We start from the raw sequence: 25267 nt of genomic DNA, 5'->3' as shown, positions 1-25267 counted from the left end.
AAAGCCTGATTTCAGGAGCCTGCAGCAACTAGCTGCATGGTAATATTCACTATATTGTTTTCCATTTCAAAGAGGCTTCACAATAAAGATGTTTTTCGCATTCTACTCAAAGTATTAAAATTTCTACAGAGAAAAATAAGTTGGAAGTGATGGTCATGAAGTGGGAGCCAGTTTAGAATCAGTGGGTCAGATTTATTATTTGAATGTTAGAATAGCTATTTTAGACACACACAAATATGATAATTCATAGATGGGAAATTATACTCATTAAGTTCTAAATTTACAGTGTGGAGGAAATAGAGACATTTGTAAAAATAAATATATGTCTTTTCAGCATCTTGCATTCTTGTCTAATACTGAATAAGCAGGGTACTTTCATTCTCATTCCTTGAATTTAGCTTTAATGTCAGATACTAAATAGTTATGTTGAGAACAGAACTCAAGAGATTTGATTTCAGTAATAGCAAAGTTAGTTAGTTGTTTGGTATGTTTTTTTTAAAATTAGGTAAGCTATGCTGTTTTTACATTTGAGGAGACTTTAAATTGGTTTTCCAGGCTGCAGCATTACTATTATTGTAGAGTAAGAGTGAATACAAATCTTCAATTATCTTTGCTTTTGTGGTACTGAAACTTATCCCAATATTGTTCAGTGGTTTATTAACTTACTAGTAGCTGTTAGTGAAAATGGGTTATACTTCTTGAACTGTGAAATCAAGTCACTTTCGTGTGAGTAGGTGGGAAGGGGTTTAGCACATGGATTCTGTCAGCTTGTAGTTTTTCCATCAGAGATAATCTTGTAATCCTGCAAACAAGCAACATTAATCTAAATTTCAAGTTTATACAACTGAGTAGTAATGTCACTTCACACTATTAACAAGTCTGCATACATGCTATAATGCAGTGCACTGAAGATACAAAGACTATTAAAAAAAATAATATGCAAGTCTAAATGTTTTTTTCCCCCTGTCCATTCCATAGCAATAAAAGAATACTGATCTGAATCCTTTTCTTAACACCAGTCATTGTATAGAAGATGGCTGAATCTGCAGTCTCTCTCAGTTGCACTATGTGCTGTAACAGCCATCTTTTTGAAGTTCTGAAACTCATCTTTTTAGGAACAGAGAATTGCTCATGAATGGACCAGCTGAATGGCCAGGTCCAGATGGTGGTGATCAGTGGCACAAAGTCTAACTGGGGACGAGTAACTAGTGGCATACCCCAGGGATCAATACTGGGTCCAGTCGTGCTTAACACCTTCATTAATGATCTGGATGATGGGACAGAGTGTACTCTCAGCAAATTTGCTGATGATACAAAAGTCGGAGGAGTGGCTGATGCTCCAGAGCATTGTGCTGCCACCCAGAGGGACCTCAACAGACTGGAGAAATGGGCTGACAGAAGCCTCATGAAGTAGAACAAGAAGTGCAAAGTCCTGCACCTGGGGAGGAACAACTCCAGGCACCAGCACATGCTGGGGGCCACCCAGCTGGAAAGCAGCTTGGCAGAAAACGACCTGGGGTTCCTGGTGGTCACCAAGTTGAACGTAAGCCAGCAATGTGCTCTTGCGGCAAAGAATGTGAATAGTGTCCTGGGCTGCATTTGGCAAAGTATTGCCAGAACATTGAGGAGGTGGACCTTCCCTTTATTCACCACTGATGAGGCCACACATGGAGTACTGTGCTGAGTTCTGGGCTCCCCAGTGCAAGAGACATGTCGACACCCTGGAGAAAGTTCAGTGAAGGGCCGCAAAGATGAAGGGACTGGAAGGAAGGAACTTTCCTCTGAGGAAAGGCTGAGAGAGCTGGATCTTCAGCCTGGAGAAGAGAAGGCTCGGGGGGATCTCATCGATGTATATAAATACCTGAAGAGAGGGTGCAAAGAAAGTGGAGCCAAGCTCTTTCCAGCAGTGCCCAGTGACAGGACCAGAGGCAGCTGGAGTCTCCATCCTTGGAGATATTCAGAAGCTATCTGGAGGTGGTCCTGGCAACCTAGTCTAGATGGCCTTGCTTAAGCAGTGAGGGTGGACCAGATGACTTCCAGAGGTCACTTCCAACCTCAGCTGTTGTGTGACTGTTAACTTGCAGCTTAAAATCTCTGCGTGAAAGGCCAGTTGACTGCTTTGAATTTGACATCTGCTAAGTGTAGACGTTTTCTGTCCTAGATAGCAAGTGTTGAACTTTTACCATTAGAATATTAATAAGAATATTAAATTTTTACACTTACTACGCTTGTATTATTGGGGAAATACTCAATTTTATTGGTTTACAACAGAAAGATTTACTTAAGAGAACCTTATCTTAAAATACAGTTTGCTAGTCTGTGTTCACCTAGAATGCGCAAGCCTGTGTTCAACTTTGCTTTTTTGAGCTGGACAGAGAGCAATGTCCCAATGTGTCTCCTGGCACTGTCATTATGCAGTATTATCACACATTCTTAATTGTTTTATCTAAAAAACCCTCAACCCCTCTATTGTAGGGAAGCTGCACATTATTACTCTCTGTGCAGAGTATTGGCAACAGTACCTTTATAGTAATAGTTGAAAGTGAATAGTTATACAAGGTGAACACATTTTTTGGTGATTGTTGCCTTTCGCCCTGATTCAGCAAAGCACTTAAGCACATTCTTAATTTCACCTAAACGAGGTTTACCATGGAAGTCAATCAGACTGCCTCCATTTATTATTCTAATAAAGGTAGATTTTGTTGAATTACGACTTACACTAATGATCTTTGTCCAGTTCATGTACACATTGACGTGAGCCCTACTGACGAGAAAATTCATTATCATTTGTGGTCTAGCCTGCTGGACATATTTTGTCTGATTTATGTGTGTAATTTCCATAAGCAAGTAATTCTTATGTGAATAGTATGTGTGAATGAGTACCAAATTTTTAAACAGTATGAAAAATGGTAAAATTACAGTGGATGGACCAGACTGGAATCTGATTGTTGTGTTTTTCTATTTTGCTCTGCACAGATGCAAGTGGACTCCCTAGGAATAACATTTTCAAAAGCAGCTAAGTGCTTATGGTCCATATGTGTTTCAAAAGCATCCTTCTATTACCCCGGTTCTGGCCAGCTGTCCAGCAGGTCAGAACGGCAGAGGGTTGCCCTAGTTTATGTTACTGGGCACTTGTTCAGTTGTTTTCTGACAGCAAAGAAGACAAGAGGAAGCTGTATCAGTTCTGGGGAATAAAGTAGTCACTGGATGCAGGAACAGCAGCGACAATATTTTTAATTCCCAGTTTAGGTTGGTAGATTGTTAGTTTATGTAAGCGTAGTTTAGGTATAGGAGAATTTTCACAGAAGAGAAAAAATTGCCAGTTCTGTGTCTGACCTTAACCTCCCAACCATGTTGTAGTGATGCAAAGTATGATGTGTCTTCAGATTTTCTCTGCTGTGAGATCAAAACAAAGCTGCAAACAGACAGTACCATCAGTTCAAAAATGCTGAGTTGAATGGATCTGCTTTTGGGGGAAAATCCTGTTTTGCCTTTATAGTCCTACAGTTGCTTGAAATTAATGTTCACAGATCTAATTCAGTTGTATTGCATGATGGGGAAAACATGCCAACCTAAATCTTGCCTGTCCTGAGTTTTAGATACTGTCAATTACAGTTAAGGATCTTTGGTTGAAGAAAGAATGCATTGCATGAAAAGAGGAAATGGCACTCTATTGTATGATAAAATGTAATAATTTCCTTCTGAGAGGACTTTAAATTATGTATGGATATTTTATGTAGGATTTCTGTATATGCAATATGCACCTGAAACAGTTTTACCCTGGATAATGGTACCAGATGTCTTAACTTCCAAAGGTTTATGTGTTCTTTGCATTATTAAGCACATACACTGATGGGGGGGGGGGGGGGGCGGGAATAGGACAGAATGGTGACCTTTTCCCAATATTGTTGGTTGTGGAATAGGAAGCTGTTCGAAAATGATTGCCACAGAGCTGAAAAGATAATCGGATGCAGTTCATTACTCATCTTGTCAGCTGCTCCTGCTACAAGAGATTGTATCACAAGATGTTAATCTTCTTGTGGCTAGATTTCAAAGCAAGCATTTTTATTTTGGAGGGGGTGTGAGTAATTTAACATCTTTCAGTTCTATTTCATTTTCAGAAGCAGGAGAAATGGAAAATTCCCAATTTAAAGTCTCAGAATATTAATTGATAAAAATATTAGTGCATCCTTGTGTGTTCTGTTGCAAAAATATGATGATACACTGCAAAAAGCTGTTTAGTTGCAGAAGTTGTTCTTTTCAAGCTGATGATGAGGTTGTGTATTCCTTCAACAGTGGAAGTTAGTCTGCTAACACACTTCGGTGGGTACTGCAGGACAACCAGTATAGACGCAGGACAGATTTACAGCAAAAAGAATCCCTTCTACACATTGAATCACTGATGTGGATGTACCCAATGCTTCCATACATTGTCTACCAGTGAGGATATTTGGTGTAAGTGTAGAGGAGGACCAAATTCATTGCTTACACCCTACAGATGGGAAGATGACAAGAATGCAATTTTAGCTAGATGACGTTTTCTGAAAGTGAAAGGCCTGAAAGAACAGTTGCTCTCTGATACTGTGGGACGTTGCTCACAGTGCTATATGAGGCATAGGGGAAGGCTTATTAACTTTCCATTCAATAAGATGAGCCAGAAGATTTGCTGTGTACGTTTCAGGCAAGCAGTGCTGCCTTTTCTTCTTCCACCTTCATCCTGCCTCTGTTCTTAAGTCCTTGAAGAAATTGTCCAGTACAAGGAGAGGGGCATGCCTTTAATTTCCTGCTAAGCTACATAAATGCTTTTGCTACCCTTTTCTGCGTCACTTTCTAGTATTGATTATTGTCAAATGGAATTGCACATTGTATTTTAAAGAGTTAAATTATTATTTCCATTGTGATCTACAGGTACAAAGTAATCTCTATTAAGATACATTATTTAAAAAATACACAGTGAGATATGTAAAAGTACTTAAGAAAATAATATATTGAATTAATATGTAAGCAAAGAAAATTACAGGTTTAAACAAAATAAATAAGTGTTTTCTGGATGTTCATGGTTGCATATGGCACTTTTTACTCCAGCAGGAGTGTCTAATGCTAATGCCTTGCTTTATTCCAATTTTGGTAGCTACAGTCCACCCACTTAAATACCCCCTGGTGTATGCGTAGGCAACAGTATTTTCTAGTTCCTGCCGCAAGCTCTTACGTGGTCTTTTGTGTGCTGTTAATCAGCAGCTATATTTCACCTCCAGAGTGACTGCATCCGAACCCTGGACAAAGTATCCTACATTATAGAAGCAGCCAGTAATGACTCCATAGATAGTGTTTTTAGTTAGTCCAAAACTAGGGCATAAATTGTTTTTTCCCCTAAACGTTTTTGACTGAGTAGTCAATCAGTATGAAATGATGTTTGAATTTTCCATTTAGCTTTTCCCCTCTGTTTCTCCTCATACATAATACGGTTGGTTAGCTGAGACGTGAGGGCCTTCTTCACTACCAAGTTCTGATACAATTAGTGACCAGCATTTGCCCAGGTCAGAAGACACAAGCTAATAGGCAGTGATGCCGCGGCTGCTGTGCAAGCATTTGCATGAATACATATGTGTATATATCTGACTTTATGTAATACATGTGTATATATATAATTACATATAAATGTTATGTGTTTTCACAGGAAAGTTAAATGCTGACACATGCATGTTACTGTTATTTGTCACTGTTGAATCTGACAATTAAGATAGAAATGTCGATGTGGAGAGACAACATGCAAGTTTGTTTTCAAGACTGTTTAATCATTGCATTTTTTGCTGAGACTATGACAGAGGTGTAGAAGGTGATTACAGTAATGAAAAAGAAGTTGTTTGAAAATGCTCTATAAGTATTTTTCCACCTCCATTAGATTATTTAGAAATTGAATTGACTTAATATGCTGAATAGGCAAACAGTGTTCCAGGTTGGGATAGAGAGTATTAAAGCTGATTAATTTACTCTATAGTTTATGTGAAAGGCCATTTGTTTTGTAGTAGTTTTCATGTTTTAAATGTGAAACTGTGAAATGAAGAACTGAGTAATTTCACATTTATGCTACAGCAATAAATTTACAAAAAAACCCCAAAGATATTTTAAGCAGTGCACGTTCTGAATCATTGTCTAATATTATAATTTCACTTTGCCCATTTATGAAAATCAAGTACAATTTTACAGAAAATACAAATATAGCTATAAAATGTTACTTCAGTTTTTAAATCCATCAGTGTCCTCATGCACTCAAAAATGAGATTCCATCATTCCTGTTTATTTTAGTTTTCTGTTGTCTCATACATTTTACAAGTATGAGTATGAGTGAGTCCAACAGCATAAAAGATGTTCTCTCTCAATTCTTAACATGTGACCCATAAATTTTATCTTTTTTTTTAAATATCTTTAGAGATAAGGGGTAGGATTGGATGAATTCCTCATATAATCTCAGAATTTGTGAAAGCGTTTTATCAATTTTTTTTTTTAATTTTTAGATATCTCAGTATACCTTTGACTGATATTCAGGTTTTATATCAGTTCTTTATAGTTTTGGAACTGAAACTTGAGCTTGAACTAGCAGTCTTTCAATGACAGGATCTTCAAGTGGGATGCAGTGGTACCCTGTTAATGGATGACATTCTGAACATCTTCATTGCTTTGCATGTTATTGCCAGTGCAAGAGTACGTTCTTTCTTCCTTTGTCATCTTAAGTAGTAATTCAGTTGGAAGTAGCTGGACTTTTATATTTGATAGCTAATCTCCTCCTTTTTTTTTGGTACTAGATAGTGCAGAAGTTGAACTGACACTTAAAAAGGGCTTGTGTTATTAACAAGGAACTAAGGTGGTTTGGTTTGGTTTGGTTTTTGTTTTTTTTTTTGTTTGTTTGTTTTTCTCATAGTGAAGTCACTGGCAGTGCCAAAAGGAAAGCTGAGGAAATGCTTTTGACAGCGATTTCAGTGTTAAGCCCTTTGCTTAAACCCATCTTTCCCCCTGTGAATGCTGTGCTTTGATTTAAAACCATGGATGTTTCTGAGTGAGTCAGGATAGAAACGGGCATGTGCCAGCATAAAATCCTTAGAATTGCTGTCATTTGTCATCACTGCTGGCTGTTTCATTACTTAATTCTGAGCATTTTTTTTCTCATTTTCATTACTATAGTGATTTGGTCAAACTGGTTAATTTATACAGTAGGGTCAATATGTTACATGTATACCATGCAATGAAGAAAACCGTTCTGTCCAGAGTGAGCTTCCCCTTCCCACGAAAACACTGGACAACCTTCCAGGTATCTAACTGGTGGGCAGGACAGGATACCCATCGTCATCTCTTGTAATTTTTTCTACCTCAAACACACAGACATGAAGAAAGCAAAAGAGAGAAAACAAAATCACGCTTTAAGGCTTAAGTGTAAGTGCAAGATCTTGGGGGGAGTAAGGAAACAGGCTGCTATTTCTCGAATGTCCTTTTTGCAAGAATGTGCTACCTCATTTCCACTTCTGACAGCAAGCTCTATTGACACAAAGCGATGAAGAGTCAACAGTGAGGTTCACAGTATTTTCAAGTGGTTTATGTTTTTAGAAATAGGAAACTTTTCTGTGTGAAGGAGAGCAGCATGCACTGGTTTTGGTCCCTGGTCGGTGTTTGCAGGTACGTTGTAGCAGCAGTAACAATAATTGCTGTGATGTAGCCAGCAGGAGAACCCCCATGGAGCGAGAAGGTCACTGCAATGCAAAGAGATTTTCTAACTCAGCTCCTGAGGTGTACTGCTTCAGTCTACACTCATGCCCTTAGAGAGCTGGGAGCTTTTCTCTCAGACTTGAAGGAAAATATTCCATTTGAGAGAAGACTGAAGCTTTTATTTTTGTTTTCTCTGATATTTTTTTCTAGCTTTAAACTTGAGGAAAATCAGGCTTCATTTACATAGGTTTTATCCTCAGTGATGGTAGAACATGTTTGAGTGGAAACATTTGCATTGTTTAAGATTCTTTGAAAGAATATGTTTTGAAACTTGTATTTCTTTTGTCTCTTGCTATCAGGGTGGCCAGTCTGATATTTTGTACAAATTCTGGACTGCAGTAACTCAGACACTTTCCTCTCAGTTTCAGTCAGCAACAGATTGTAAGTATTCAGTATAAATGATTTGTAATGTGTTCTGTAGTTAGTTTGAGTCTCTATTTTCAATAAGCCTTTTGCTCATTATCTCCTCAACTAGAGCTGTAGCAGTGGTTCACTCTGTGTGGAGTCTGCGAATTTAAAACTTCTTGGTTTTGTAACCAAACAGGGTGATCCTTCTAAACTATGGTTGAATTTTCAGAAAGAAATATTTTCTACTTCATTTAGACATTATCTAATAACAAAAACATAAGGTAAAATGTTTGAAATGCTACATTACACTTTCTAAAGTGAATGGGTTTGCCAAATTAAAAAATAGTAGTTTGATTTTAGAGAGCAGTTCTTACAATCTTTTCTTGTTAAACAATGATTAGTTGTAAAGATCTGATTTTAGCCATTTTTGGATACCTTTATAAATATGAGTTGAGTTTCTTCAAAATGGTCTTTTGACTAAAAATAGATAAATGGCTGGTGTTCTGACTCTACACAATATTCTGTACTTATGTAATACATAAATAACAGATACAACAAAGGAATATTAAATAAAAATCATGTATGATCATAAGGCAGTACTATTACCAGTACGTGCTAATGCAGCTTGCAATTGGACCGTAAGTCCAGGTGAGTTTGATGCTTTCATAAATATATCTTTCATGTTTATATACAATGTATGAAGTTAATCTTTTGCACTTACAGAGAAAGTGAATAAGATTTGCATTTATCTTTGTGATCTCAGCTATTGCACTGGCCCCTCAAAATTTGGTCCTTCCAGGCTTTATAGCAGCAATATAATTTTGAGGAACTAACTGGTTGATTCATGTTCAGTGGTTGCTAAGTAACTAGATGATCCCAAAAGAAAATGTATTCATCTTGTGTTAAAACATATTAATTTTATTGTTTGCCTTATGCATTACTTTAGCAGCAGTTTGTACATACCTGGAATTTAATATGTTCAAACCGAACATGTACTACCTGTTTTCAGCACTTGGTTTTAAGATTGTAAAATTGTGACATCAGTTAATGGGATCGATCTGCATTTCAGAAGTAAGGGAGCTCTCACATTTTGTCAGCAGTACGTTGTCAAATATTCAAAAATATTTGATTTAAAATATTTTAATATTTAATCATTTTTTTTTTTAAGAGAGCAGTTGGATTTTTGAACTGTGAATGATTTTTTACTTTGCTGCAGCTGAGTTTTGAGGAAACAATGCTTACAGCAGGTAGACTTTTTCATTTAAGTGACACATCTTTACAAGTAGACTTTTTCATTTAAGTGGCACGTCTTTATGAGAATGTTTATTATTATTGTTACCGTAGAAATTCTGAGGGTTGGATCCACTGACATCAGTCACGGACCTCTGGGTCTTACAGATCAGAGCAAGACTAGAAAATATCAGAAAAATAGTGTAAAAATAGGAATTCATGGCAGTTTACAGCGTTTGATAATAGATCATTATGTGCTTTTGTGAGGTTGGGACAGTCTTTATAAACATAGCTTCGTGACTTAAAAGAACCGGGTTTGATAATAAATGTGAATCCTCCAGTATTCAAAATTAAAATATATTTGGGTTGAAAGGATAGGCTGGGTGAAATAGGGCAGATGTCTGGAACCTGAAAAACCTACGAATGAATGGAACAGTGTTAATCTCCTAACATAAAGGGAAATCCATAAAGTATGAGTGATGTTAGATCCGGATTAATATCAGTTAGTAAAGCAGTTGTACATTTGTTTCATTTCCTGTTACTTGTGGCAAACCTTTCAAGGCTGAAAAGAATGCTGATTTTTCTGCTGGCTTTGTCACTCTTTATTTTTCAAGTTTAGGAATTGCATTTCGGGTACCTTGTTTTAAGAAGTGTGTTTAAAAGCATATACTTATCAGATTTCTTAAGACTCACAGAAGTTACCTTTATCTGTTTTAAGTGGGTATCTTCAAAGTTACACAGCCTCACACTTTTCTCCCATCAAGCTATTGTTAGAAAATCATAGAATCGTAAAATTTCTAGATTTAGAGTTGTAATCGCACTTTGGCTTAAGTGAATAATAGTAATAATTAAGTTTAATACGCCCATGATTAGTATCTTTATTGTACAAAGTAAGTTTTCCATGTTCAGTCTTCCAGTTGTGGATTTTATGCTCGTGCTTTAGATAGGTACCTTTGTCAACTGCATTTGATGTGACTGCTCATGCCACTTTGAATTTAATTTTAAATATTACATTGTTAATGTTAAAGATAGGATAACATTGTATACAATTCACTGATATAAATGCAAGGATACAAGTTGCTTATATGAATTAAAAAATTAGTTTGACCTTAGCAATGCATATTGCTTACTGCTTTATTTTGCAGCCTCTATGTTTCTGAAACAAGCTTTTGAAGGAGAATACCCGAAATTACTTAGGCTTTATAATGACTTGTGGAAGCGCCTGCAACAATATAGTCAGAATATTCAAAGGAATTTTAACACAAGTGGAACTACTGAAATCTTTTCTGAACTACAACAAATGGAAGAAGATACACAGGACATATTCATGCAAAAACCCCAAGATTATGAGTATGTATTATGAATTCTAAAGCAATAAAATGTGAAGCTTTGCACCCTGCAAGGAAACAGAATGTTTTTAAGAATGTAGTGTTATTCCAGTTATCAGAGGGGGAAAATTTTAAAGGCTTTTTTTTCCTCTTGGAGTTATTGCTTTAATACTGTTTTAGAGCTGTAGGATTTTCATTACTTTATATAAGTAACAGTGTTGGATTGTCTTGTCTTTCACAAAGTCTCTGACTTTTTAACTAGTTTTATCTTTTTGTCTCTTTGGGTGAAAAAAAAAAGCAGAATGATGGAAATTCAGTTTTATATGTGTTGCGATTATAGCAGTAGCAGATACCGCAATAACTGGAATGTGACAAATGCTTAGTTTGTTATGATTCACAGTTTTTGTGTTTATACATCTAGAATAAACATGATCTGAGTGGTAGATATCAGAAAGATCAAGCTGCAACAGGCTTATCAAGTCTATTAGGACTTCTAGACTTATGTAAGTTAAAATGAATATTTTATGTGAGATTTGTATTAGTTTAAATATGTTCCTGAGCAGTCAGTGGGAGATTTATCATTTACTTCAATGGAAGCAAAGTAAAAAGTTCACCAGAGTTCTGACAGTGAGGTAAAATGTTTGAGAGCGCTACTGCTTACTTATTTTCACAAATAGAAATACTAAAGACTGAAGCTTATTAAAGGTAAATTTAAGAAGAGTCTTTCTGTTTGAAGCTTTCTGTATGCATAGAGATATCAGCATTTATATATAACTGAGTACAAGCTATCTGCTAATGAAATATGTGAAGTCAAAAAGGTCTTCCATTGCAGTTCTAGATATCTTACTGATATTTTGCAGATATTTTTAGCACTGTTTGTCTCAAGAGTACCTTCAATTAGGCATTCCATGTAGGTCTTACAGAAGGTGCTAAGAACTGTATTGAACTGTACAGAATGACTCCCTGACTAGTTACATGGTTCAAATGAAAAAGCAAAGTGTTATGTATCGTTAAAATTTTTTCAAGTGCCTATGCTTAAAGAGCAGAAGGAAAAAACAGGTTCAATACTGTGAAGTTTCTATGGTCTGGAATGATTAAATGTTATTGTGTATTTTAATTTAAAATGTAGTAATTTTGTCCTATACCCACAGTCCAGAAAAGGCCTTGAAAGATTCACTGCAACACTATGAAGCTGCTTATTTGTCAAAATCCTTATCTCGACTCTTTGATCCCATCAATCTTGTCTTCCCTCCTGGAGGTCGAAATCCTCCTTCTTCTGACGAGCTCGACAGCATCATTAAAACTATAGCCAGGTATACGTGTATAATATATTGCAAAATGTAATCTTCAACTTGTTTTTTCTTGTAAGTTACGATTTTAGAAATGAGACTTCCTTAGCAGTAAAAGGTTGACTACTCTTTAATTATAAAACTGGTTAGTGTAAAAATTAAGTCAGGATTCATACTTCTGTATTTTATTTTTTCTGGAATAATTGAAATTTTAATTTAAATTTTACTGTTGCAGCTTAGAAAAGATCAGGAAGAGAAATTTTACACATATTGTAAATGTCTGATATCTTAATTATTCCGGCAGTGTCAAAGGGAAGGTGATAGTTGCTTGGCTGCAAGTGATAATACCTGATGTAAATATTCTGTTAGAGTGAAACAGCAAGATAATAGATAAAGACAACTGTTCCAGGTAGAATTTGTAAAATGAGATGCTTAAATTAGCAGTGGTGTGTTTTCCCTCATAAGGTTTTGGTAAGGACTATGCTGTTTAATACAATCTGAAAATTATGGGCAGTATTCACAGTGTGTGTATGTGTGTGTGTAATATTAAATACTGACACTGTACTTGTGCCTGGAAGTTGCAGATGCTCAGAACATACCTATTGGTGTGGTTATTGATGTTGTTTTGCTCCTTGCAGAGGAGAAGGGAAAGTGACATGAAAATTAAGAAATCTCAACTGAATTTTCCAGAGTGACCTTTAGCTAATGATGTTTGGGGCCCTGTAGAGTTCTCGGAGAAGGTTATTCCAGTGTCAGGGTGCCTAGTGTCTCTCCAGTCCTTGGGAGAGGTTAGTCTCACCACTAGCAGCGTGACAGTCCTTGAGCTTGTCTGTTTTCAGTGGAGTATTTATGAATGCAGCCCCAGCCGATAGAGATCTGGGGGTTCCATGAACAAGAAATACTGGAAGTGATTTAGAAGTCTTTTCCTTCTTCCATTTGTTCCCTGTCATTCCTTTGGGGCCTCTGTTACTATAAAGGATTGCATAAAACACAGCTTATTAGTTGTGTCAAGCTAAGGCATCCCCTGAGTATTTCTGCACAGCTCATGTAATTCCAGAGTTGAATGACTGTGTATTCACCTGTGATGTTTGAAGGCTGCTGCCAAAGCTTGAATGTAGTTAATTGCAGTCAATATTTTTGAATGGCTTACTAATAGTGATTTCATACTGAAGTGTCGTTCCTAAACTTTGCTCATTCTTACTAGAACAGGAACACTGCACATAACATTCCCAAATGACTTGTTAAATTGTAAACTGAGTTACGGTACTTAGAAAGACTTGGTTGTATGTGTTAATCTCTCTAAATTGACATGCCACGTAACTATGTATTCATAGTTGATCTGTATCAATCAAATACACCACTGTTTAGTTGTTAATTAAGATTCGTAATCTTTGTTTCCAGTGAGCTAAATGTGGCTGCTGTTGATCCAGACCTGAGTTTAGCTGTGGCAAAAAATGTGGCAAAGACCATTCAGCTCTACGGTGTAAAGTCTGAGCAGCTTGTAAGTAATTTTAAATTTCTAAAAACATATATTTTTTTATATATAGTGTTCTGATTTTTTGTAGACTTACAACATAACAGCAAACAATCTAGATAGACAAAACCTTGAAACTGGATTTCCATTGTATTTGGAAACACTTTCAGTTAAATTCTGCCTTCAAAGAAACACAGTCTATTGACAGCAGTAAAATTTATCTATATAATTCCAAATTGAATTTGCCATATTAATTTAAAAAAAAAATGTACTTGTCATAAAGTAAAATTAAGACAATTCAATTCAGTTTAATATTTACCAACATTTGATATTCCATCAGTTAGATGATACATCGTCTTTATGGTGTTAAAATCTGGACTGTTCAAATATATTTTTTCACTATTTGCAACAAAATTGGGCATTTTTTTCCATATATTTCTTATTTGGCATATATTTAACTGACCCTTGATTTGTTTGTATTTGTCAAATGCTTGCAATCATTTGCCAGGCACTGTTATCTAGTGTTAAACTGAATAGAAGAAGGGGTAAGGAGCCTCAAAAAGCTACTGGATAGTACCATGAATGTTGTTGTCATAAGGAAAACTAATTTTTAAGATCAGCAGTCTTCTCCTTGAGTCTATTCCTGGAATTCTAATGCTTTTCTTATGAAGAGATGAAATTTATTTTTTGCAATATGCAGACCCACAAGAAATTACTAACTACTTATATTTGTAAAAAAGATTTTCATTTCAACAACATTAATTCTGAAAGCAAACTCAGACTCCGGTGACATTCATTTATTATATGGTTCATTTAAAGAGAGCTACTTGCTAACAATTTTTGGTAACAATTGGCTACAAATCATTGCAACTATTAAGTTAGTGTGGATTCTGTGTACCTTTCAGACACCTGCTGTCTCTGCATAGCTTTAAAAAAATAGCAATGCAATAACATATACCTTGTTTACAGTGTCTGTAGGAAGTTTGCAAGCTAGCCTATGGAAAAGGAACGTAGCTGAAGCAGTCATGAAGGCCATAAAGAATATATGTTTACATTATTTTGCTATATATTTAAACCATAATTCTTAAGTTGAGTCTTTCTTTAAAGACACCAAATCATGGCTTCATAACTTTGAAGTTAAATTTGCTCGTGAAAAAAATCAGGATTTTTAGTTGGTTGCAAGAGTCATCGTTAGTAAAAAAAAATTATACTTATCTCTCTGTCATGGAGTGTAGTGTCAAAGAGTGGCATTCAACTGGAAAAAAAAAAAAGACATATCAGCTGTAACTGTGAAAGCACCGGAGTCTGTTGTGCTCAGCATCTCTGTTAGAGTTTGAATCTGGTCAGTGGCTTTTTTGAAAGCATACATTGTTCTGTGATCTGCCAGCTGGCAAATTCTTAAGAAAACCTGAAAAAAAAAAGGATATGTAGAAATAATCTGACAAGTATATGATTTGTGGCTTTTTATTGGCTGACCTTAAACTAAGAGAATGTAGGAGTAAAGAGGGAGTCTGAGCCCTTGAAATTCTTGGATTTGACAACTGAAAATAAAACCTGGATCTCTGAAAAAAAAAAGTGACAGGATTAGTCAAACTTGCAGAATGAACATGAATATCTTTCAAGAATATACCTGCAAATTGTGGAACAATATCAATTATGTATTGCACAGCTGCATTTTTAAACTATTTTATTACCTTACTGATATACATGCTACAAAATTAAAAAGTGGAAGGGCTCAACACAGTTGCCAAAGCATAGGTGTATAGTGTGATCTTTAAAGTGCTAAAATATCATGCCTGGCCTGCAGCTGCCTCTCCAGAAGGGCATGGCTCTCCTACTTGTTCTGTGACATGCTTGCCAGCCCTGTGGATATAATCTAGAACATCTCAACTTTTTTTTGACCTATTTTTGGGCAGACAGATTGAGCCTGAAATGTGTACAATGTGTAGAACAGGAGCTATGTCAGACAGCACTGTTTTGTTGTGTTTCAGTGGTGTAGCCAAGAATGCAATCTTCATTCAGTCTTGCAATCCAGCCTCCAACGACAGCTTTCTAAAGAGAGAAAGTGTCCACTCAGACACTTCATTTCTGATAGCTATTGTAGATCAGTGCTAAAGATGGAAATTTAATTTCCTGGAGGAATTCACAATTGAGTTCTCTTCCGAATTAAAAATAAACAGAAGAATCTCAGAATTCCGTGAAGGAAGATGGGGGGATGCTTGTAAGAGTCATTAGAAAAAGCTTTTTTTAATGTTAGAATATTGCAGGTAGAGTTGAATGGTGAAAAACTGAAATGTGCAGTCCTAAAAATGTTGAGACATTCTGATATCAGGGTTTTTATTTACTCAATTTCACAAAAAAAGGAATTGCAATTCACTGAGATTTCATTGCTGTTTCTCCAGTTAGCTTTAGATAGGACAAATAACAAGAAAAATACTGTTCAAGACTTGAAGATTTTACCTTTGAGTAAAAGCAGCGTCTAGCAATCTGTACATATAGTACTAAAGCAAACACAAGTAAGAAAAAATGGCCTCTTCCTGTGAATCCAGAATGTTTTGTTTGTGTTACTTGTGACTTTGTACACTGCTGGCTTTTGGTTTTCAGCTTTCCCCACACCAAGAACTAGCTGTTGCTGTGCCTGAGATTTATTCTTGTATTAACCAATTCAAATTATTTCAGAGCAGATATAAATACATATATACTCTGTGAGTAGTAGGTAGATATATTCTGCTGTTGGGTGAATCTTTAGCTAACCCCTTGCTGATGCCTGGTGTGGTTGCCATATGCCGTGAAGCATTCAGAATTATTGTTCTAATTTCACTCAGTGTAATTGCAGATGTTCTTACTATACAGAGTTTGAAAAGGTAATTATGCATCGCACTACATTTACAAATATATTTCAGTAATTTACAAGTATTACCTTTCAACTTCATCACCCATCCTCTGTTTTGTTAGGTGATGCTGAGGAAGGGTGCTTGGTGTATTTTCTCTGCGCCATTACTATTTTGTCTCTTCTTATTCACATTTTGCCTAGATCAGGCTCCCCAGACGTATATAATAACGATTTCCGACGCCGTGAGATTTCCTTTTAGTCAGCATTTCTGCATGCTTCTCATTCCAGTTGGAAGAGAGATTAACAAATCTGATCATCGTGTTTTGCATAAGACCAAAATTTTTCTTGTCTGCATTTGCACGTTGCAATCCATTGCTTACTTTTTAACGCAGCGGCTGCTTACTGGGGCCAGATTCTGTTCTCTAGCCACTTTTTCGTACAAGTGAGGTAGCCCAGATAAAAAAGAACATTAACTTTTCTCCTTGATTTAAGAGTTTTCCAGAGGGGTAATCTGTTCCCATTTGCAAATGAGTAACCTTAAGTTACTCATCTTGATTGACACGTATAACAGGTTATGCTCTTGTTTAACTGGTCACAAAAGGAAAATCAGCTCTTTCATCAAATGCTGACAGTAAGTACAGCAGAGGGAAAATATTAATGAGAAACCAGTAAATTGCATTTCCTGAAAACAAGAAAATGTTGAGTAATTTGGGGGTTTTTGGAGAATCCGTGCTGCTTAGCAAAAGATAGGAGCTCACAAATCTACTTCCTAGAGAAATTTTCACCCATTTATGTAACTGATAGTTGAGAAGAGGTGTAAAAAAGAGCTTTTATCTCACCATCTTCATTACATGCCTTTGACATGGCAGCAGTGATTGCATGGCAGGATGCTCTAGGGCAGTAGTCTTTTTTGGTTTTGCATCCCTATCAGTAAAAACTTTTTGAGCATGCACCCTCATGATATGTATATTTCTTTATTTATAAATTATATACATGGCCTATTGAAGTTCTGATATTTTCTTCCTGCACCCCAGTGGATTGTCTTGCCTAACCCCTGTGGTGCACGCACCTCACTTTGAAGACCACTGCTTTACATAATACTCCGCAGCAATCTTCCACAATAAGAAGGGAACAGGTTTTGGCTGTCCATTTTTGGAAAAGATGCCCAATTGATTACATAAGTATTTTAAATTTATGTTTGATTTTTGTTCATGTGCTACTTTAAAACAGATTTGTCATTTCTGTATATAAAAATGGAAATATAGTCACCTGTTGATCACAAGTGAGACAAAACTGTATTTCCCCAATTGATTACCTGTAATTTTGTGGTTTACTGAGCTGAATTTTAAAGGTACCTGAATTGTTGTGATTTCTGTCGTAATTAAAAATATCTTTGTTGCAACTTTGCAGTCACTGTGTTTTGGTTTGCCTGTTGGTAGAGCTATTTCTCTTACTGATACTTAGAACTGGATGTCTTGTGGAGGGAAGTCATGAAACATTGAGAGTTAAAAGCTCTGAAAATATACAAGATGTGTACTTTTGCCAACAAGCATAAAAATAAATTGCAAGATCCATTGTCCTTATAGAGATTAAAAATGAAAGAGCCCTATTTGGTCATCTAATCTATTCCCTTCCCAGCACAGGACTATTCCGAACAATATTTATTCTTGGTTTTTTTTGTTGCATTCTTTCTGCTTTTAGAGTGATGATTTCAGTTACCTCATATATTGTGAGTGGAAATGTAAGTACTGTATGTTCTCTTACTTTTGTGCTATTTCTGTTCAGCTTGGCGTGTGGGTGGATTGAAATACACTAACACACCCACCAAGTGCACATAGATGAAATGTGTTGTGTTGTGAACATGAAAATGCAGTTGTTTAGAGAAGATGTGATTCTCCTACTTTTTGAACCTGGAGACCTCTACTCGTTTCCTCCCTAGAGTTACAGCCATTCTGTCAGACTATCTTTGTTAGTTGCAATCAGAGTCCTGCAGCAATCTTGTCTTGTGGAGGCTGTATCTTGCTGCCTCCTCCCACCATAAGGCATCACTGTCAGAGACAAAGTGGCCCGGTATCTTTTGGCAATAAACAAGCAAAGAGTAATTTGCAGTGGCAAGATTGTAAAAATCAGGTTAACCACTTGTTTTTCTGAGCAGGTAGGGGTGATTATGCTGGCAATTTCTGGTGGATCAAACTATCTTAAAAAACATTTTAATATATGGGTATGTAATGATATTCTTATGTGATTTAGGCAAACACAAACTTATTCTGCTGTGCTCGCAAATGGCAGGGCACATTTTAGCTCCACTCCAAGCCAGGGTGATCAGCTCAGCCTTGGCACTTTGGTGAGCGCAATACTCTCATTCAGCCTGGAACACAAGCAGAGCAAGTTCATGTCTGCTTGAACTACAGGCAAAGCAGGAATCTGCATGGCCATATTACGCTAGGCAGATTTATCTTAAGGTTGGGGTAGACGAGGCTAAAATCAGTGGGAGCTGTGATTGCCTGTAATAGGAGAGGTTCCTAAATATGGAATATTGTATTTTATGGAGTAATATGTTTCAGAGGAGTTTGTCTAAAAAAGAGATCTTTCCAACAGACAAGACGCTGCAGGCAGATGATATAATGGAGATCTTTCCCACTGTCAGACTTGTAAGCAATCATTAGAAGGAAGCACTCAGAAGATGGAGAAGAAGAGTGGGTGTAATGAGGGAGGAAGAAAATATAAAATTTTAATCCTTTTTTTATTCTTTTAACTAAATGTGGTTGGACTTGTGTCATATATCTTACAAAAGTTGATGAATGAGGTGGAGGCCTGAAATATAGGCTGTGGGCAGTGCTCTGGGAGAGCTACTGATCTATCCTTTGCCCACAGCTCATGGTAGAGCAATGGTTGTGGGATTTTATGATTATCAGGTTTGTCTAGTATAAGCCACTTGGAAATTTTTAAGCGCTGCTGTTGTGGTTTAGCCCTGGTCACCACACAGTTGCTCGCTCTCCCGCCCCGCGGGGATGGGGAGAGAATTGGGAGGAAAGGAGAACTCATTGGTTGAGATGAAGACAGTTTACTGGAATAGCAAATGGAAATTGCACAATGAATGATGCACAATTTCTCACCACCTGATGTCCCAATGACTGGTACAGCCCGTCTCAGGCAGCAATCACAGAAATTAAACTGAGCAGCAAGCAAAGGAGAGGGAGAGAGAGAGGGAGAGATGCCCCCCCCGCCCCGGCCAACCCCCACTTATATACTGAGTATGACGTTTATGTCATGGAATACTCTCTTTGGCCAGTTTGGGTCAATTATTCTGGCTATATCCCTCTCAACTTCCTGCACCTGCACATTAGCAAAACTGGGAAAGCCGGACAGTATCCTTGGTCTCTTTAGCAACAACTCATAACATCAGTGTGTTTATCAACATTCTTCACATACCAATTCTCATACTAAATACAAAACACATTGGCTACTGAGAGGAAAATTAGCTCCATCTCAACCGAAACCAGGACAGCTGTACAGAGCACAGTCCTTCCTGGCAGTTTGAAGAATTCTTCCGCAGCTTTCTTAAGAAACCATAAGGTGCCACTTGGTGTATTTTATGTCTTTCAAAGTTAAAATGCTAAAGACGCAGTAATGGAAGTGTATTTTGAGATTAAAGATTAAAGAGAAGACATAAGTGACTAAAAAATTAGAGTAACTGCACCACAGTTCAAATAGTTGTCCCATAGCCTTAAAGGACAGGACATTGATTCACATATTGAAGACCTCTGATACCAAACACGCCAGAAGGCAGAGTAAGAGAGAACTTACTATTCTGATCCCAAAAGCAATGGACCACTGTAAACTTGGGACACAAATTTGTATGGATTTTCTTCGGTGAACGAGGTTTTATATTCTGGGTTGTTTTGAGGGAGAAGTCAGCGTCAGCTGTTATCTGTGAGAGAGAGTAGGCAGCCTCTTTCTCACTATCCTGCATCTCAGTAGTGTATTGAGACTTATTTACATTTACTTAAGTAAATATCTGAGCTGTGTAATGTTATACATGGTCTCAGAACATGTACCAGTCGCAGAGTACTAGAGCAGTAATAAGAGCAGTAATAGCGAGTACTCAGCCAAGTACAAAAAGGTTCTTGGGAAGTAACTGGGAAGCTTTGATTTGGCCTGATACTGTTTTTCAGTGCAATGGTGGAACTGGATTTCAGATGTAGAACAACTCTGAATATTTGATTGGATTAATGTTTAAATGTAAAGTGACTCTAACATAAAAAATTCTATGACTAATATATATTCTAAACTTTATTTTTTCTGAGAGTTTACTGAAATCTACTTTTCAATTAACTGGCACTAAATGGTGCAACTGGGACTGTGTTAGTGTAAAACATTATTACCTATCGTAATGATGAGTAACACGTACTCGATTATAAGAGTTTTTAGTGCATTATTGGTTAAGAAAGTAAATATCAGAAAAGAGCACAAGAAATAGAAAAATGTAACAATTCATTGTTGTTTCTACTCCTCCTTCAGAGTCAAACAGTGATATATCCTGATCGCTCACTGCTTGTGAGTTGGCCCAAACGCTCAGGGTTTGGTTTTGAAACACAGTATGGCTGTGGAAAGAAAAACATTTAAGTGTCCTCAGAACAGTAAATGTAAGTAAGTAAATGAGCTTGGTCTCATCTGTTTTAAGGCAAATTTGTATCATCGAGGCTTGTTCTGATTAGTGTTGGCCTCACTTCAAGGATCAGCAGAACATGTCTGTTTTTGCTGCAGGAAGGCTGTGTGTTAAATTGTTCCACACTGTCACCCTGCTGTTTATGTTAATGTCTGCCTCAGTTGAGAGTACAAGGTCAGTAAAGGTTTATGACTGACACTCAGGACTTAGTTTGCCATCCTAACTGTGAACTCTCTCAGTCTCCAATATGGGACTTAACAGGAACGTCTGTACTGGTCAGTGAAAGGTGCCCAGGAGCATTCCTGGGCACAGGACAAGCTGCCTCTCTGCTGGTAAGGGCTCCCTTTCCCCAAGGTATGTGGCTGCCTACCAGTGCCCTTTTGGGAATGATCTCTGCAGTATTGCCTCTCCTGAGCCACGGCTGGAGACTGTTTGGGAGAGTATTTGTTAACACAGGCCAAACACTTGCGAATGACTGTCCTAACAGTTTAGCAGTACAGATGATCACATGCCCGATCCAGGAGCCTTTCCTGGCACTGTTTAATTTGCTACTATGGATGTAGCCAGTATCTGAATGAGACTGAATGAGAGTGACATGCAAAATCTGTTCAAGAGGAAGCTTAAAATGCTGACAGATTGGGGTAATTTTTTTTCTTGCATCTGGAATTCATACTTTTTTACTTCTGATGTAAATAAATCTGTAAGGCAAAAGTTAGGAGAAGCTGATTCTTTCTATAACAGCATTGATTTTGGTCTTAAGATTTTCTTAGATTGCTAGAGCTTCAAAAGATGTGCTTTCCTAAACATGTTTTTCTATCTGTGATGCTTGTCACCCATAGTTGACTTATTTTCAAATAGCATTTGGTGTTTCTACCAGAGTTCTAGTCCTTGAAAAGAGCACAGTTGTATGTGGTGTTGTGGCTAGTTGGCAACTTGCTGGATGGGTTCAAGAAAACTCCTGGATATTAACTCTTTTCAGGAGTTCTTCACTTTCTTCAGGTAGCCAGATACTTCTTTGAGCCACCTCAGGTGACACCTTTTTGGATGCCAGTGCAACCAACCCCTTCTGTAATTTAATATTCTATTTTTAGTGAATGTAATGGATGGAGATACAGACTGAGGAGCATCTATCTATCTGTCATGTTCAGATATTTTTAGAGCACTGGTCTTTGTAATGCTGATCAGCACCAAATGCATTGCATAAGATTAGCATCAAAATATATGTAATGCTATTATTCTTAAATTATTTTTACTTTTGCCCACAAAACTTGTATGGCTCAGTGCATTTTCTGCCATTGTGCTCTATCTCTGCTCTATAGGAATCATTTTTTAAAGGTGGATTTCTCTTCTCTCAGACCTTTTCAATCACAGGTCTCCTTCGTGACTCTTCAAGTAAGATTGTCAGTCAGTCATACACATTACAAAGATTTTAATAAATACCCACTTTGCACTAGGACTCGGATTGAGACAAACAGTTTATCTCTCATCATCCTTCAGTCCCATTAATATTTGAACTTGTGATTTGCAGGTGCAAGATTCTAAATTCTGCTTTGCTTACACCTTCAACTACTGTTGTGTTCTTTAATGCTACTCAAGTGGCTTGATCTTTTGCAGTTACCCATAATGATCTCTTCAATTTTCCACTTTCGGTGGATATTCAGCATTAATATCTCCCTATTAAATATCTCTGGTCCAGTAGCTAGCCATTTAGAATAGGTTGGGAAAGATTATTTGCGAGGGTTTTTGAGTTTAAAGGGGCAGACTGTGAGAGAACAGTCTATATTCTTCTCACACTATTCTAGAAAATTTATTTTTGTGTTTCAAATTTTCTGCAAAAAAGCTGATCCTCTCCTTTGAGTATGTTTAAAAACTAGTTTGTAATTACTGAGGTTTAAAATAGATCTCAACTTTCTGCACATCCATCCCGTCATCATAACTATTTGTGATATTGTGGCAGCTGAGGTTTGATTTTTTCGTGATTTCTTTCTTTGTGGTTTTATGGTGCATCTGTTGTATGATAGTCAACAGAAAATAGTCTCCTGCTTGTCTTCAATGATGTAGTTTTTGAAGCTTAATTCTGTCATGCTATGGCTTTACAGATCTTTCAAGATCTCTTCCTGACATGACAATTAAATTTTCACCTGATCTTGGTTTATATTTTTACTGTTTAAAAACAGTCTCTAATTTATCAGTGCTTCTCCTTGGTTTGTAAACTTTGTTGCAATAAAGAGAAGGAGGAAAGAAAATACTAAAAGGCCAAGCAGAACAGAAAAACAATTAATTTAACTTAAACTCTGAGCTGAGAAGGAGACAGCATCTTTACAAGGAATTTTCTTAATGTCGTTTATAGAAGAAAAAGTGTCTGTCATGCTTGATCAGGAGAATGAAGATTTAAATAAGCTGTTTTCAGTGGGTTATTTAGATTATAAGCAAGAAGAATGGCATATTTTTGTCCATAATCTACAAGGCTAAGTTTATTATAACTGAACCAGAGACTATATTGGAATGTCTTGGCTCAATCAGTGAAATTGTGAAGAAAAGCAGAAATGGAAAGAAGGGTTTAAAAGTTAAAATATTGCACTGATAAAACAATTAGATGAGAAGGATGGGTTCTTAGTTTTTCTCTGAGTATTCATAGAGATAGGAATTTTTTCTGAACCTTTTGGTCGATAGTTAGTGGTTGACTAGTAAAAGGCAGAGAGAGGATGGACTAAACAAGTTATCTGTTTGTTGTCCCCAAAGTTGGGTCCCTCACCCGATATACAAAGAACCAGTCTACACACAGAGTGGAGGTATTTCCTTTTATTACATATGTGTGCAGATAAGGCTGCCTGTCCCAAGACAGCACGCCTTAAAGCTCCAAATTGTCTTTTATTTGTACACAAAACAGTAACATGTTTAACTTTCTAATACATACACATTGTTATTTTATTAAATGGTCAGAGTCTCTTCACCTAGTATGTAAATTGGTCTGCGTGCTCAGTCCTGTTACTCTGCCTGCTTTTGAGTTGGTGGTACGATTTGGGTAGAGGGTCCATGAGTCTGGTCGTGGTAACCCCTGCTGGGTTTCTTCTAGTTTCTTCAGTAGTTTGACACACCTAAACAGTTCTTCCTTGGTTGTTGATGGAGCTAGCCTTTAATCATTTTATGCTTCTTGCTTGTAGACAGGTCAGACAAAGGCACATTGTTTAAATTGGATTCAGACTAGATACAAGGAAAAGATCTTTTACAGTGAGGGTGGTGAAACACTGGAACAGGTTGCCCAGAGAAGTGATCAATGCCCCATCCCTGGAAACATTCAAGGCCAGGTTGGACGGGGCTCTGAGCAACCTGATCTGGTTGGAGATGTCCCTGCTCCTTGCAGGGGGGTTGGACTAGATGGCCTTTAAAGGTCCCTTCCAACCCAAAATGTTCTATGATTCTACGATTCTAAATTATGAATCTTTAACTAACATTATTTTGACTTCAAGCCGTTAAGGATAAGGCTATAGAAAGAATATCTACAGCAGCAGTTAACTTGGCTGTTAATCTAAATTTTACATTTTTAATTTTATTGCAACAATTTGCCCCCTTGGAGACTTACCAAAATCCTGTTTTTCAACAAGTCTCACTTCCATTTTGTACCACTAATATATACGATTGAGATATTTGTCTGGTGATTAGATTTTTTTTAGACATCTACACACGATATAAATAATTACTATAATTAGCAACACAGTATATGGCCCTTTCCACTTTTCCTTTAGTGGCTCATTCTTCCAAGTGTGAATGTAGACAAGGTCTCCCGGCTGAAAGGGATGGATAAGGGTATCCAACGGCAACGGCACCTTCTGATTCAAATACCGTGTACCTGACATGAATATACCTTATACCAACCAAAACCATTGTTTTGCTCATTAAATTTATACAAGTTCCCCAAATGAAATATGCTGTACTAGCAAGAAAACTTACATGAGCTGCATCTCCGTTAGGATGTTTACTGACATAGCTATGTGGGATATCTGCGTTGTGTTTTGTCCACCCATCCTCTTATCTGATGTTGCTAAATTTAACTAGCTGAATAATTCAACAAAGGAGGGGAGAACAGGGTGGAGAGGAAAAGAGAAAAGATTTCTTGGAATCAAATTCTTCCAGTGAAGCGAAAATACTGTTCATGCACTGGAATTTTGGCAGCAGATTTAACTCCAGCAAATTTATGAGGCCTGTTATGGCTTTGAATGGAAAAGCATGATCAATTCTCATTGTAATGACATAAAGTGAATTTCTGATTGCCTTTTTTATTATGTAGTCTTATAAGAATTAATCAGTGTTGCATATTAGATGGTGTTATATTGAATT

At 36.9% G+C, this 25267-nt stretch overlaps 1 protein-coding gene across 1 annotated transcript in view; it reads left to right on the top strand.

The window, feature by feature from the left end:
* The window catches only part of COG5 (component of oligomeric golgi complex 5), a 187734-nt gene that overhangs the window by 129356 nt on the left and 33111 nt on the right, over positions 1-25267 (top strand). Inside the window, exons 11-14 of the mRNA XM_086746499.1 lie at positions 8058-8139; positions 10482-10686; positions 11816-11977; positions 13355-13454. Of these exons, the coding sequence (XP_086602625.1) occupies positions 8058-8139; positions 10482-10686; positions 11816-11977; positions 13355-13454 (549 nt within the window). The remainder of the gene's footprint in view (positions 1-8057; positions 8140-10481; positions 10687-11815; positions 11978-13354; positions 13455-25267) is intronic.

This window comes from Chlamydotis macqueenii, chromosome 1 (assembly GCF_036417535.1).
Source record: "Chlamydotis macqueenii isolate bChlMac1 chromosome 1, bChlMac1.mat, whole genome shotgun sequence".
NCBI lineage: Eukaryota > Metazoa > Chordata > Aves > Otidiformes > Otididae > Chlamydotis > Chlamydotis macqueenii.
The sequence above is the reverse complement of the archived record's forward strand: the minus strand, read 5'-3'. Positions and strand labels throughout refer to the sequence as shown.